The sequence below is a fragment of the Amia ocellicauda genome, chromosome 17, assembly GCF_036373705.1.
Source record: "Amia ocellicauda isolate fAmiCal2 chromosome 17, fAmiCal2.hap1, whole genome shotgun sequence".
Taxonomy (NCBI): Eukaryota; Metazoa; Chordata; class Actinopteri; order Amiiformes; family Amiidae; genus Amia; species Amia ocellicauda.
The window spans coordinates 11,441,829-11,458,780 of NC_089866.1; the positions used below are offsets into that span (position 1 = coordinate 11,441,829).

General features: G+C 43.5%; 1 protein-coding gene across 1 annotated transcript in view; it reads left to right on the plus strand.

Annotated features, from left to right (window-relative positions):
• Positions 1-4,802, plus strand: part of LOC136712802 (heparan sulfate glucosamine 3-O-sulfotransferase 6) — a 33,295-nt gene extending 28,493 nt beyond the window's left edge. The window contains exon 2 of the mRNA XM_066689587.1: positions 1,882-4,802. Coding sequence (XP_066545684.1) covers positions 1,882-2,500 — 619 coding nt within the window. The 3' untranslated portion in view covers positions 2,501-4,802. The remainder of the gene's footprint in view (positions 1-1,881) is intronic.
• The last annotated feature ends 12,150 nt before the right edge of the window (positions 4,803-16,952 follow it).

Here is a 16,952-nt window from a genome sequence, read left to right on the forward strand (position 1 = left end):
CCCCGCATTTCCCCAAACGCTGGCCTTTTCAATCCAGCCGTCACCCGGACCTAATCCCCTCTGAAAACCCCGGGCCGGTGTGTACAAGTGGCGCTGTGTGTCTCGCTGACAGCTTCAGCTGCTGGGGGACCAAGGCTGCAGCTCCTTTCAAATGGAGGCTGTGAAAGCTGAGCGTCACTCACAGTGTTCTGTTTCATTCCTTTGTGTTTTATTTGCGGGGGGGGTGGTGTCTCAACCGATTGGAGATGAACTCTTACGTGCCCAGCAGTGCCTTCACAGTCCCTGCACATTGTGGTCCCTGTTGTTCCAGGTGTTTATACACCTGCTATTCCAACGTAATTTCTGAAGCCCCTGTAGATGGGTGTGGCTGTGTGCCTGGGGAAGTCCTGGATGCGTTCCTCCAGTACTGGAACATCTTCCAGGTCAGAAACAAGACAGCAGCCAGAACATGGCAGAAAACTGACAGAACCAGTCCAGCTTCATCAGCCAACAATTCATGAATGTTCGTGTTGTCTGGCTTGGGCTAAAAGCCATTCCACTGACTAGCATGAACGTAAAGAAGTCTTAAGGAAATAGCTCTTAAGTGGCTCTTGGGGTTTTAGTGGCTTTCCAAAAAAATATATAGAGAGCAGAAAAAAACGTCCACTTTTTAATAGCTCCTCACATGCTGGCATTCCTTTTCTTAAGGATTTCACAAGAAAAGAAAAGGAAAAAAGACATTTTTTTGATTGCCAAGCCAAGCTTTAATTAAAAAGTCAAATGGAAAAGTGTCTCAAGTTTTAATTACACCAAAAGGGAAACTTGCATTACTTGACTTGGGACCAAAAAAAACACTTTCACGTCAATAGTCCTTCAACATAATTGCTTTTCACATTTAGGAAAATACTATGTGATGTGAAGTCGTGCAACTTAATGGCAAAGGATAAGATGTGCTGCTTGAGTAACCTCGCTGGATCCTTTTTTGTCGAAGATTGGCCTCCTATAGCATCTATGATGTACGAAAGCTGGCAGGGTATTGCATTTGAATTGAGCAAAATGTGCATGTGTTCGATTTTTTTCCCCCTTGGGTTCTCTTGTATTTTTATGGGATTTTTTTGTTTTCTTTATATTGTGTGCGAGTTTGAGTACAAGCATGTTCTGTTTATAGGAGTTACACAGAAACAGCGTGTGTGTTTACACTAGCCCAGATTAGCACTAACAGAAATGCATGCAACATTAGAAACTGTTGAAGTGCCATAGCCAAGGCTGAAGTCTTGCCTGAATATAAATATGCTGTATTTACAAAAGTATGAGGACAACAGCCAAATTACAAGACCAATGTTCATAGTGTATTTATTAGGTTGTACATTATACAACCCCCAGCCTGTACCATTCTTTTTAATAGATGAAGATTCCTGTACCACTCGGCCTGCTGAATGGTTTCTACTGCTTTGAGAGAAGCTGTTGTTTTTCAGATCTCTTTCTGGTTTACCATTTTGGATCATCCCAGAGGTTCTTGATGAGATCAGGACATTCAATGTAATTTGAGTCCGGTGCTAGTCTCACCTCTCTGTGTAGCTGTAGGTGTACATGTATTGGCCCTAACCTTAAAAACTCCCTCAGTGTTGGCAGCACCATATTGCCCAGATTATCGCAATACCCAGTAGCACAGAGGTCTGCAAGCCTGGTCTTGGAGAGCCAAAGTCCTCCAGCTCTTAGCTCCTAATTAAGCAACCCCAGCTAAGTAAGTCAGATCCAGGACTAGAACTACAGACCCCTGCACTAGCAGTTATGGTAACCTTAAAAAATATGTAAGTATTTCTACAGTGCATACAGGCTGAAAGAGGCTTGTCCTCTCAAGGTCCACTCAATAACCCCAAACACCCTCTCTTTCTGCCTCAGGAACCTGATGCCGCGCACTCTGGATGGCCAGATCACCATGGAGAAGACACCCAGCTACTTCGTGACCAAGGAGGCACCGCGCCGCGTCTTCTCCATGAGCCGTGACACCAAACTGATCGTGGTGGTGCGTGACCCCGTGACCCGGGCCGTGTCCGACTACACGCAGACCCTGTCCAAGAACCCAGGGCTGCCCGCTTTCCAGCAGCTGGCCTTCAAGAACACGAGCACGGGGCTCATCGACACGGCCTGGAGTGCCGTACGCATCGGCATCTACGCCAAGCACCTGGAGAACTGGCTGCAGTTCTTCCCCCTGTCACGCTTCTTGTTCGTCAGCGGCGAGCGACTGGTGAGTGACCCAGCGGGGGAGATGGGCCGTGTGCAGGACTTCCTAGGGCTCAAGCGGGTCATCACAGACAAACACTTTTACTTCAATGAGACCAAGGGCTTCCCCTGCCTCAAGAAGCCGGAGGGCAGCAGCCGCCCACGCTGCCTGGGGAAGTCCAAGGGCCGCCCGCACCCCCACATCCCCCCCGAGGTGCTGCATCGCCTGCGGGACTTCTACCGGCCCTTCAACCTCAAGTTTTACCAAATGACCAGTCAGGACTTCGGCTGGGACTGACTTTGTCCCACATCTTCTTCCATGTCCCTCCAGTGAATTCATGACAGCACCGAGCACCACCCCACTGATCCATATGTCCTCTGTTTTATGTTCTCTTCTGTTCTGTTGTATCCGCTTCTTGGTTTTCCATCTTTTATGTCATGCTAGTCAGAACACCAAGCAGCCAAGATAAATTGAGAATTATGGGGTACTAAAGAGAATATTATTATTATTATTTTGCCTCATTTCTTAAATTTTTTTGACCTTTCAGGCTCCCAGTTTTGGGGACACGTAGCAAAAAAAAATGTTTCCTGCATATTTGGTTTTGTCATGCAGATCGCTTTGGGCTCAACTCTTATTGGATGTTTTTGTTGATTTCCTACAGCCCTGCAGTCCAGTGCAGCTGCCTGTGTACGAACTATATGATCCTGAAATCGTAGAGCAGGCGAGTCTTGATAAGCTAGTGCACCATGCTTAAGCAAGAAAAATATTTATTGAATGTCTCCTTCACTGACCCTCCTGATATGTTTTGGGGGGATTTGCACCTTTGGAAAAAAATCTGAAAAAAAAAAACAATTATTGGAAATGGTGGTATAGAAGATCTCCATTTTTAATTTGGTTTTGTATTATTATTCCAATAAGGGACTGGTTATTAAAGAGGGTATGAAGCACAATGAGCAGTGAGGTGTCTGTTGTCAAATCAGGGTTTCACCAGAACTCATTTGTCTTAATCACTGACTTAAGAAACAAAATAAGTTCCAGGGACAATTATGATACTTGAGCACTTTCTACTAAATCAAGAAAAAGAAAAAAACAAATCAAACTATAAGCCATCAGTAATGGTTTCTGTTCTTTGCTATTTTTTAAACACATTTGTTTATTTTATAAAAATATATCTAACAGCATATCTATATATAGATATATATATATATATATATATATATATATATATATATGTGTGTGTGTACTTATATAATAATGTTATACAGAAAGATCCTATTTTTTGACACAGAAACAGAAAGGGATGGGAATTTAAAGCCGGGGGGGAGGTGAAATGCATCACTGTAGTCCTGTCTTCTCCTGGTACACTGTACTACAGGTCACATGATCTAGTGTTAATTAACCAATTAAATGCCGCCATTGGAAGGATTCAAATGGGACAAAGCTCTCTGAGACATCAGAAACACCAGGGATTACAAGCTTAGGAAGCAGTTATAGAAAACAGCGCTGGGTCTTATTGTGGCTGTATTTCCAAACCAGCCCCCAGCCGTGGCAGTGATCAAAATAAGATCTGTTGTGTGTATTTATTTATTTTCTTTAGTTCTGTGTTTGGCGTGCGTGGTTGGTTAGCTGGTTCAGCGTCACTGGGCTGTGGCGAGACCCGGGTATCAGTCAGTGCTTCGGCTGCCCCTGGCTTAGACATCCAAACTCAGTCCAGATCGTGAATCTCCCTGGGTTTCCCCACCCAGATATCTTGAGGGTTGGGAAGGGAAATAACAAAGCTCAAGATTGGAAAGAGTAGGTCCTTCAAATTCCTTCCACTTTCCATACTTTATCAGAGAAAACATAAACCAGTACCCATTACCAATTTTTGTTCTCACCAGTGATGCAAATTGTTTATTGTCTTAATTTTCAATGGAAGAGACATAAAAAAGAGTCTCATCAGGTAATAAAAAAATGTATTTATTCAATTCTAAATTAACTCAAGTTTCTGGTTTTATCAAACAAGTTTATATAATGTACAACTTTGGAAAAAATTAAGAGACCACTCTGAGTTCAGAAATCAATGTTAAGTGGTCTCTTAATTTTTTTTCAGAGCTGTATATGTGAATACACACATACAGTATATAAAATATATAAGTAAAATAAATCCTACAGCATAGACACTATATCAGCTCTATGGGTTTCCTCGTGTTTCTCTACAGTTCAATTAAAATCTGTTCTTTGGGATGTTTATGAGTTGGACTTGATCTACTGTCTGCCCTTTATTTTTCGACATCAGAATGAAAACTGTTTAAAATATGGAGAAACTGAAAGAATATATTGTACTGTAAAGCCTGAGCTATTATTTATACTGTACATTTATGTTTCTGAGGAATAAGGTTCTTCCATTGAAATGCCTGTGAACTGATGAAACAAGGAAACTGTTTGGAATATAATTTTATGTGTTGTGATGTCTGTTCCCCCCAAGACTAATACAGTTCTTTTATGTACAAATAAAGAATAATGATAATTTATATACATTAAAAAATAATATGGTTTCCTGCATTGACAAGTAAGCAACTCTTTTGTATATATTTTGAATATATTGAAAATGTTAGTAAAGTTATTATTTTTCATTTGTGTGATTGGTGACAGGGGACTATTTGTTTGTGATATTTTTATGTCAAACATTACCCAGAATTCCTGGGATCTGTGAACCATTTAGAGAGCAGGAGTTGTACAGAAGTGACACAAGACCTCATATTGTGTAGCACAGTCAACAGGCTCTGTAAACCCATCAATGCATTTAACTATCTGTCTGTATCTGTCTATCTATCTCTCTAAAATATATATACAGTTTGCAGACAGTTACATATTATACATAGAGATATATTTAGATAATCCGTATTTTCTAATATTTACATATATTAATACAATTGTAAATGTAAATCTATATATTTCGAATGTACATATTCCAGAGATCGATATATATCATGGGAGGCCTGGGCATCTATTCCTCGTTTCCTCAGAATCAATAGTAAGGAACTGGTTGGCTGAGAATGCCAGGTGGGAGAGACAGACAGAGGTGGTCACTTACATATTTCAGCTGTGGGGTGATGGGGGAGGGGATGGTGGGGGGCGTATGGGTGAAGTGTCAGGATTCCAAGGCTAAATTTGAAGTTATTAATGCAGTTGGACTTTCTGATGCGTAAGCAGGCAATTTGTGAGGATCACTTGAAGCCTTGAGATCGTGCCCTTTGACCCCTGCCTTCCCCTGACCCCTGCACTGCGTTGCATTAAGCTGCTGGCCACAGCCCAGGCCAGATGAGACGACTGACCAACCCCACTTCAGGACCGATTAATACTCAACTCGGGGACCCGGACTGGAAGGAAATTGCTTGATCAATAGCTGCCTGCTTAGTTTATAGGTGCAGCGATATGTACTTCACGCCTTTGTCAATTTGATTTAGTTCAGGTCAGGGGTATTACACATTTTTTAAATATTATTTAAGAATGATTTATGCATCATAACTAGCAGATCAATATGGGGGCTCACATAGCACTGACTCAGGCTATCCATATGAAGCACACAACATCCCCGCATCACGTCCTGGGCTCCATAAAACACTTCACGCCTGGCTGAGCAGTACATAAAATTGTACGGTTTGAGAAATGCACAGTGAGCTCTTATATTGTACGCACACCCTATAGATTTGAATTTCCAATTCCAATACTTCCACGGGATGCAGCATTTTTATTAATCAACCTCCGTGCATCTCCATCTCTGGATGTGCAGCTCTTGTGTGCAGGGGACTTGTGATCACTTTATAATGAAAAATTGTACCATCTCTCCAGGAGAGAGAGAGAGAGGACCTGCTGATCATCAGTTTTAATCTTTTCATTAGATCGGAGACAGTTGTTAAGTGAAGACGGACGAGTGGATTAGGTCAGGGAGCCGTCCCCTTGCCTGATTGTAATAGCCCATCGGCAAACTCACAGGGGGAGAAGACACTCCACTCTGCCTGTCAGCGTACCCAGCGGACAGCGGATTGAAGTGAGCCATAGTATCCACTCTGTTTTCATAGATACAATCTGTGTTTCTAGAAGCCACCCCACTCAACCTGAAGTATTATTACTCAACAATGGTGCACCAGTGCTGCATTTGCTTCAAGTCTATGTGGACGGGAGTGCATCAGTTTTGTCACTCTCATGCAGACACATTTAATACGGCCTACACTTACTCGTCTATATTCAAGTAGGCCCTTCCAAGCATCATAATCACAAGACACAGCTGCAGGTGTATGTGATGGGACTGGGTTTTGTACAATCTCCCCCTGATGGGATAGGAGAGGACTGGGGTGCTGCTGGGTGTGGGGCAAGGAGAGATATATTTTAAAGCCTTGTGGTAGACTCTGGAGGAGGTGCTATTACAGGGAAGGAGGTTAGAAGAAGTATGGGAGGATGGTGTGGACAGGCGGGGGGGTAGGGCTTCTTTTCCTTTTTCCTTTTCTTCCATGTTGTTGTTCCACAGAAGAGGAATATTTAGTGAAATCCCTCTCAGCTGAAGAAGAAGGCTTGTGGGTCTGAAGTAGGGGGTGTGTTGGGCGGGGGTGGGGGGTATATTCGGAGGGTTCCCAGTGAAGTGCCCTTTTGTGGAGCAGGACAAGAGGCCTGGAAGCTGAGATAGTGATCCTATTTATCAGTTGAGTGGCTACATTCAGGCCCGGCCATATTGATATGCAAAGAGGCATGCCCAGGGTCTGCAGACTGCCCCTTTGTCAGCCAAGCCCTGCTCCCCACACGGCCACGGCACTCTCAATGCCAGAGACTACACCCATTTACATCAGCTGAAATGCACCCAGCAGCCCTGAAAAGCAGCTTTTTGCAGGCCGGCTGTATTATGTGTCGTCAAAGAGGACCTGGCAGGTTTGATAGCTAGTTTGTTGTGGGGGGGGATGGGGGTTGGGCAAACCCCCTCCTCTATTATGCTAAAACTAATTGTTGACCCTCGCAGTTCAGGTCAAGTATTTGTATTCATGGCAGTAGGGTAAGGATCTCTTCACTGATTGTCCGACTGCAGTCTCCACTTCATCAGTCTAGTGGAGGGGGGTTTCGTTCACGGGGGCTTGAAAGAAGGATCAAGAGAGGAGAGAGGAGAGAGGGAGTTTGGCTCTTTTGCGTTGCGGAGCTGTTAAAAAAAAAAAAATTAAATTGAATTGAGAAAGGAAACCGTGCCGTGATGTGGCCCATTTACTAATTGTTATATCACATTTATTGACTGCTTTCCTCAGGACGCCTTTGTGAGTGTGGGGGCGAATGCCCCCGAGGTTTGCAAAAGCATCTGAAGTGTGCCTAGGATTCAAAACGCCCCACCGGATGTGCTCCTCCAGATACTGCGCCAGATTCCTCCGCTGTATTGAATTAGTTGTATTGTTATGCCATTATATTTTCATTTTAAGATCATGTATGGGTAGAAAGGGAAGTCCAAATGCAATCAACATACGTTCAGCCTAGAAGGATAAATATCGATTCTGGTGTCAACCTTCTCGAGTGGCTGTGAACTCTGCTGCACACCTGAGCTGACTTGAACAACTGTGCGCTGCCGTGTAGGGCAGAGCAGGGTCAGTGTCGGCTTCATCTCACAGCCCCTTTCACTTTTGACCTGATCTGGGAATGCAAACCACTTGGGGTCAAGCAGCGGAAGGGGCATTCCCACACTTGCTTACCCTGCACATATACATTTGACCTTTCCGATCATGGTTGTGGTATCTTTAGACAGAGGAAGAGGAGTCCTACATGTTTTCCGATCCTCCTTGTCTTTTATAGATCCTCAACAAAACACCCAGCAAAAATCGCCAGTGCCCACTGAACCCTGACAGTGTTAGAAATGTTGTGTTCAATTTAACCCTGTCAATGTTCTTTGACCCCTGATGATTTTGCTGTGTAGCTGGATTTATCTGAAAATGGAAATAAATACCAATAAGAGTGTCTTTCAAGCCTAGAGATGAAGTAATGAACAAATAAATAAATGAGTGAATAAAATGAAAGCTGCTGATCTGTTTAGGATTGATCCCATCTTCTGTCACTCTCCTCGCCGAACTGGAACACAATCATTGTCCAATTCTGCTCCAGTGTCTCAACATCAGCAAGTATCCTTATCTTTCTTCCCCTCTGTTATGACACTGTAACCATTTTTGTTGTCAGCCAAATCATTTCAACAGAAGTGAATACAGCAAGAGAAACTGGAAGCAAAATGTGACCTATTCTAACACCACGAGAGGCCATGGGCTGGGAAAACAGGTAATTTATACTGAAATATGTGTGTGTAGCGTGTGTGTGTGAGGAGATATTCCAGTGTGTGTGTGTGTGTGTGTGTGTATGTATGTGTGTGTGTTTGTGTGAGCGAGTGAGTCTGTCAGCTATCTGGACCTGCCACTCAGCACAGGCAGGACGGGGCTGCTGGACATCCTCCGGGGGTGACCTGGCCGCCTACTGACACGGCAGAGTGAGATTAATGACCGTGGAAAGCCGTGGACTCCTGGCCCTTGACATCTCCGCAAGGACGCCACCAAGGTATAGACTGTGACGGCCTTATTGCAACAGGGAAGAAATTATGTTATCTCTTTCATTTTTTCAATGCATCATGCACATTGACTCTAGCAGTAAAGATACACTATCCTGTGCTCAGGCACGGTTCAGTTCACACATATGTGGGGCACATGGTTTGCTTGTACATTAGCTACTCAAACAATTGTGTTTGATTTCATTCAATACTTTGTGAATCAGATGATGTGAAGAGAAGCAGTATGGAGGTTCATTACCCTGGTAACACCTGCGGGGGCGGGGAGAGAGAAAGACGTAAGTGTGTGTGTGTGCCAGCTTAATGGCATTTAAGCATACCACAAAAACGTCACAAGATTTGACACATTCGTTCAGGATGCACTGCAGGGGAATGTACGGTTGTTCACAGGGACATATGGGAGACTAATGCCCGTGACACACAGCCCCAGGCCTCTTCCTCTGCCCCGTTACAGCAGCCTGGCGTTGGCTGGCGGCACAGCCCTGCAACGGGAACGGCCACAGCAGGGCCGAGGGCAGCCAGGACATGTGCTGTTGGAGAGGAAGCTCCGGGTTCCTTTTCTCCTCCCTGCAAGTAAGACCAGATGTGGATCGCCATGTGTTACCAATGGGGGCAGATGTTGAACTGTATTGTGGTCCCTTTTTTTTCATGTGTGAGGTTTCCTTCAAGAGACGAAGCAGTCTCTAATTATACTGTACATGGGCTGACTTCAAGGTTTGTTTCTTGGGGTGTTTCTTCAACGTAGTGCAGTGTGCGCGCCCTTTTTATTCTTTTAAAATGAATGTAGAACACACAAATATTTAATAATAACATGTTATTGCTAAAAAAAAAGAAACCAACATTTGATCAATAAAAAAGCCAACAATAGCAGGCCTAAAACGGTTGTAGACTGAGACACAACGATAATAAAATGTCACTTTCATAGCACTCTTCCGCGCTGAGATGGGTGACATGGAAAGATAAATGAAGCTGTATCTGAGTCAATAAGAACACACTGCTTCTGCTGGGATGCAAATTCTAATAGCAATTATTCACATGCAATTTACATGAAACAATCCACACATCCTCCACTCTGGAGAAACCCAGCACTACCAGTCACTCTTTTCTGCTTGAACTGGGATTCATCATTTAAGGTCTGAAGAGATGTAAAACTGAACTGGGAATGTTTTATTAGGAACAGGATTTACAATGGGGAACAACATACAAGTGTGCAAACTTGTCAAGGCCACTCTGTTCCCTTCCCCTCTTGCCTCCCCCCTCCATCAACAAACCTCTGTCACCATTGCTGGAGTCAAAGTCAATTGCACAGGAATCCAGTGAGCCATCAGGGTAACAGTGTACTGTTTGACCCCTAGGATCACTTGTGATTATAGGATTTAACATGAACAGGAGCCTTGATGTATATGTGTGTGCGTGTGTGTGTGTGTGTATGTGTGTGTTTGTGGAGCAGGGCTAAGCCTGCAGATGAGAGATTGACTTTTAATGACTCCAGAGGTACTGATAAAGGCCATGGCCTGAGAAACGTCTCAGCAGCAGCTCACTCTGACCTGCACTCCTGCCGTCCAATCATTAGCGGCTGATGAGCCCGAACAGCGCTGGACCCCTCCAACATTAACCCCCACCCCAGACCCTCCTGTCCATCAATACTGACAGCCTCTCCCCCTCTCAGTACTCACTCACTCAGGCAGGACTGTGGCTGGACAGTAGACTGAGGGGAGCGTTCAAACTCTGGCAGAGGAACAGGCACAGAGGGAGGACAAATCCCCTGTGGTTGGAACTCCATGCTTGAATGCTCCACCACTCCTCCAGTGGGGGCACGGCCTGGCGCTCGCTCACCACCTGTACAGCGCCCACTGCTGCCCCCCCCACACTCACAGGAAATAACAGCCCCGGACCCTCTCAAAGCAGATGGCCATCAGCACTTTTTAGCTTTTTTTGCATATATGGCATAGGATTAAATGCAGCAGCCCTCCCCCACCCCCCATCTCCACCCAGCTGAAATCATGAAGAACTTTACTTTGGATTAACTTCAACACCCTTGTGGACACAGAAGAAATGTGTGATGTGAAAGTTTTAGAAGCAGATTTGCACAGATTTTAAATACAATTGCAGTTGGATCAAATGTAAGTTTAACTTTAACTTTAACGCAGCTCAGTCATGTGGGGAAGGGTCAGGGACGTGCAGTAGTGACAGGAGGAAATCTGTGAATCTGTGACGACAACAGATACAAAAATAAGCAAAGGAGCTTTCAACACATAAATAAACCCAAATATTATAAAATAGTTAAATAAATAAGTCAATAAATAAATAACCACCTCCAGCTACAGGGAACCAGCAGCTCCTGCTTCCAAGGGCCTGGTGCTTTTTAGATGCCTGGGACCGGAGTAAAACACCCCACCAGAGGGCAAAGACACCATTTCCAGACACCAACTCACCTCAGAGCCTGCAGAGACCTGCTGATATGTTCAGGGCCGCCTCCATGTAAACACCACAGGAGATAGTGTTTCATCAGTGTTTTCATCAGTTTGCAGTGAAAATTCAGCATTTAAAGGTTGCTTCGAGATTAGAGAGGAACCGTCTTGGGTGTCAATCCCAGTGGAGAGCTCAATGGCCTGGTGCTCAGGGAGGGTCGAAAGGCACATTCCTGCTAAGAGGAGAAACTATTTTAAGGTAAATACAGTATGTGATCCTCAGTGACATAATGTAGGCATATGTTGTGCTGTTGTGCTGCACAAGGGAAAAACCTCATTGGACTGGCTGCCTACTTCAGATATATATCACATTGATTTTAACCACCCTGACCTGCCTTGAAAGCATGTCTGTTTCTCAGTTAAACTGAGATCTGATGACAAACCATGTATTTGTTCATACTGTTATGAAATGCTATTTCTGGCTGGCATACATGCTTTCTAAACAGAGTCAATAAAAGGCCACACAAAAAGCAACACTATTTTAATGCTGGTCAGCCTACCAGTGAGACCCCCTGAGAGACAGCACGGCCGCCCTGTAACTAATTCAGGACGTTTTCCTTAATCCAGAACCCTGTAAATCTCCAGGTGCTTTGCATTGCATACCACTTTTATAGCCCCAGTGCACCATGCGCAAGTTTAATATGCAAGTTAATATGCAAGCAGTGTGATTTGAAAATTAGTTTGTGATTGAATGAGAATGGTGGGCTGTTGGCAAGAATATAATATAATACAGTGTAACAGGTCTGGACATTCTGGTCATTGGGAGCCACCATTAAATTATATTCAGTTACAAGTTGCCACAGAGCGCTGCACATAGAAGAAACAGCCACAGTGTTTACTTATTTTTTGTTTGTTTTATCCAAACTGTTACCTACTTTATTGATTCGATTATTGGACATAATTTGTCTAAATGACCTATGTTCTAGATTTTCAGTGATTGATTCAGAGGCGTGTGATACCTCGAGTAACTTGGTTGGCCACCATTGCTTTTTAATACAATTTTGCAAAATATATAACATAACACAGCTTTATATAATAATAGTATAATCTTGGCCCTGTGTGTTTGATTTATAAGGACTAGATTATACATGCCACGAACTGAAAAAGGTCAGAAAGTCATTAGAAAACCCTCAGTTCAGCCAGTCTGTTTCTCAAAATGCATTCTGAGAACAATCCTGATGTTGAGAATGTGTGCAAGGATGACCCGGACAGACACAGCACTGGGAGGTGTGTGTTTGTGGGTGGGAGAGAATTATTTCCAGTGATTAGAATAGCCTGTGAGGCACTCTATCCACTTCCTGTGAGTCAGTGGGAGAGGGGGCCGCTGCTGTTTCCCAGATCTCTCAGTTGCGGGTCAAACATGCAAGGAGATGCAGGGCCCTCAGGCCAGCCAGCCACCCCGACTCCCCTCAATGCATCGTTTAGTACCTTGGGTCATTTTATAGAACGCAGAGCAGCAGTCACAGGGTCAGAGATTTATTGTTATATCCAATAAACCTGTTTCTAAATAACCCTGGAGAAAGAGTCCCTAGTGCAGCCTGGCTCAGACTCCGCTCCCTGGCTGTGTCCTGGCGCTGCTGTACAGAGAAAACAGCTTGCTCCAAATTGCTGTGGCACAGAGCTGCCCTCACTGCACTTACACAGACATTCCCACACACACACACATACACGCACACACACACACACATACACACTAATTCAGGAAGAGAAAGAGAAATGTGTATACAAATGAAAACAAGAGAGAAGTAAAAGCGAGAAAGAAGTTAAAGAACATGAGCAAAGGAGAGAGACAACAGCAAGACCAAGAAAATGATAGAAAGTTTAAATAAGATGCACACTATTAATGTGCTCCAATTAATGTTTATATGCATTATATATAACTTGATATATAATGTATATATATAAAATGTCAAAAATAATTACAGGATATACACTGTAATTATTCTTTTCCCGAGGTTGGTTATCTGTGTGAGGGTTGGATACCCTGTGTAAGAGTCTGCTACAGGTGAGGCAGTGTGCCAGCCCCACGCTAATGCCCCTGTGCTGAGCTGTGCCGCCCCTCCCTGCCCTCCCTCTCCATCCAAGGCAGCACACATTCCTCCCTACAGAAACACAAGTCTGTCTCAGAGAATTTTATTAGTCTGGCCCACCCCTGGCTCAATTTGTGGCTTTAATATGATTTAATGATCCTGCCGTCAGCTCTGTACCAGCTTGTAATCCTTCAGTCTAGCTCCCTGAGTCATGCCAGTCTGCAGATTGTTTTCTCCATTGGCACTGGCTACTATTCCATCTCCATTGTCAGTAGCATTCAGTTGTTTTATTCTTGGCAGTGTCTGTGAGAGGAATAAGAATCGGGGGCGCCGCCCTGTATTCTGCAATGGTCCTATTATTTTAATTTGTTATCTTTTCCCTCTTGTTTTCACAGCTTAACATTTTTAATTCACTTTTTTTTTACCTTAATCCCAACGTTTCAGTGGCTGTACCTACTGCCATATGAGACCTAGGGCACCATCCAGTTTAAAACTCCTTATCAGCTTCAACTGAGCATTGAAATATTCATAAAAAAAGAAAAAGAAAAAAGAAAATGGTCTAACAGTTCAAGACCTACTATATAAACTGTTTTCCTGAATGCATCGTCGGATTCAAATAAGCAGTTTCAGTAGCGGTGAGGTTAATGAACTTTTTGTTATAGTTCTATTGTTCGAAGTTCTCTTTTTCCAAAACAATCCCAGCCCTGGCCTCAGGCCTAATCAAAAGTCAAAAGGTGCTGACAGGTTACACTAACAGCTATACCAGTAAGTGGATTTTTGAAGCTATTCAATTTTACTGGCTCCTCTCCCGGAGTGGGCTTGATTAATGCGCCTTTCATTTTATTCATCGCCTCCATTGGGCGCTCTGACACTGAGTGGGTAATAGTATAGTTTGTCATCCGCACATCAGGAAGAAGAGGGAGAGGAAGGGGAGCAGATCAATAAAAAAAAACTATCAAGAACATGTAAGGCAATTTGCATGGTTTTGAGTTCGGATTGGGAGATTAAAGATGTCTGTTCTCAAAGTGGAACCTCCATTACAGCAACCTTTCCCACTGATCAGTTTGGCCTTTTGTCTGCCTGTACTAAAATTCCATGTTTTCTAAGGAACCAGCCGAGGTTTTAACCCCCACTTTGCCACGTTGCATAAGAGCTTGTGTGGATCCTTTGTGACTCTCTTTTTGTCAGTGTAGTTGGGACTGTGCAACATGACATAACATCACATGACACCCCTTCTGAAACTCCACACTAGATTCTTTGCAGTGTTTTCTCTCCCTTTTTTTGTCCAATAATGGTGGAGACCCATCACCCAACAAATATACATAAATGTTTCCACTTTGATCTATTGCATGCCTTTTCCATGTCACGCCTGCAAAGTTTATGATTTCATCTTCCCATCTTTTGTGTTGTCATCTTCTAGTTCATTTTTCATCTCGTTATCTATTCGATACCATCTGTTGTCCATTTTTGATCTCTTCTTCTTGCAATGTGTCCAGCCCATTGCCATTTAACATGGTCACTCTTTCGATCATATTTTAGTTTGTTCTAAGATCCATTCATTATCTTTTCTGTCTCTACCTTTTATTCCAAGCACACATTTCCATGCTTTTTTGCGTTGTCCTGTAATATTTTTCAGAGTGAGCATTGGTAATATGCACTGATCAAATACTCTTCTCTTGTCAACCATTGTCCTGATCGATTTCAGTGTTGATACATCCCGTGTTTTGTCACAGACAGTTGTGACAATGACAGCCATTATTTTAAGACATGTAGAATATGCAATATGACAGACAGATTCCTACACACAGAATTAAAATGCAGGAGAAGGAGGGTGATAAAAGCAAAAAATAAACTACTGTAGACAGACTTTGTACACCGCTGCAGGACAATTATGTGCTGCAAGGAAGTAAACCAAAGCGACAGGAACAAAATACATTGGTGCTATACATCTTGATCCCGATAGAAAGATGGAAATAAAATAAAAGACATTAATAGAAAAGAACAAAGAATGAACAGTATAAAAGAATGAACAAAAAGAAAAAGACTGTATCTTTTGTCTCGGTGCGTCTCCGTATCGGTGTGTTTGTGAGTGTGAGTGTGTGCCGTGTGGTGCACTATATTAAATTCCTGCCCTGAAAGAAAAAGCTTTCTCCATTCGTTGTGCTCTCCTTGAACGGTCCCCTGATCAAAGTGGCGGGGGCTGTGGGGGCCAGGCTGGGAGCGGGGCGGATGGCTCAGACAGACTGAGGCCCTGTGTGGCGGCCAGGCCCCCGGCCCTTACTGGGCAGCTCTCAGCTTGTGCCTCCACACTCTGTCACCTCCAATGACACGGTCCGTGCCAAAGCCCCCCTTCCCAAGTTGCCACCCTTTCATCTACTGGAAGATGGAAGAAAAGAACAAAAAATTATGAAAGTTTAATACTGTACCACTACAGGAGACTGGAGAACATAATGTGTTGGTATTTGGAGAAGGAGGAGGCAGTCTACAGGATTGTCAGCTTCGATTGTTTCTCGTAGCTGTTAAGACGCTCTTGATTCAAAGCTTTTTCTTGTGTGTTGGCAGTATGGAAGAATATGCCCCACTGTTGGCTTGCTTGCCTGCTTGGCCCTTGAACTGCAAATCTGAGACATCATGTGTCCAATTCCATGACTCTGAAGAGGCCCGGTACTAACTAACAGGCCGGGATTTATTCAGGTCAGCTCTAAGACTCTCATTGGCCTTCAAAGTCCATTTACCTTGCTGGGTAGGATGGGTTGGAGCAGGTTGCTGTTTGGATTAAATCATTTTCAAGTGCTCTGTACCCAACACTTCTATGAATATTCTATATTAAAGGAAGGAGAAAGAGCAGTCAGATCCAAGGGATGGGGTCAAGCAATATGTCATAGATCTTAAAAACATGAGATTTAAATACATGTATGCACCCCAACATGAGATGCCCTGTATAGAATGGTAATGGGCTAAAGGAAAAATACAACCCGTTATTTGTCTTTAAAGCTTGAATTGCAACCAACGTGATCAACATTTGCGTAGCATGGTTGTTTTTCGCCATTTATCAAATGCAGATACATTCCATAAATGCTTACCCTCGTGGCTTTTTCTTTTTGTGGAAACAAAAAAAACAAAAAACATGCCCAAGATGTATTCAATTACACTGCTACAACGATTCAAGATTACCAGCAACGAGAGAGAAAATATGCTTTTAAAGTGGGATCAGATTTTGCCTGTCCCTCAGGCATACGGCTCACTAATCAAAAACACGCCTTTAAATCAAAATGAGATGACACACAGTTTCAGGGATTTGTCTGAGAGAATCTGTTGATTTGTACCAGAGAGATAAAAGAAGAATTACACTGTGAGAACAACTTCCTGTCCCTTTCCAAGTAGCATATTAACAGGAAAGACTATCTACTTCCCATATGCTCTGGAATGTGTTCCACTTTGTTGCCAAATGGCTTGGGATAAGAACCCTTGCTTGGTCGTGGATTGTATCAGAGGTCATGTGTTCTGTGGAGGCTGAGTTTTCACAATTGTTCCATGGCTGTATAGTATGCAGAGTAATATTGCGGTCAGCTGTGAGCTACAGGAGTTGATGGGATTTTAAGGCGAGGGCTGGTACGTGTACCAACGTATGGCATGTCAAAAGCCTGGGAGTGTAGCCCAGAGCTTCAAGGAGTAAAGTGTTGGAGACA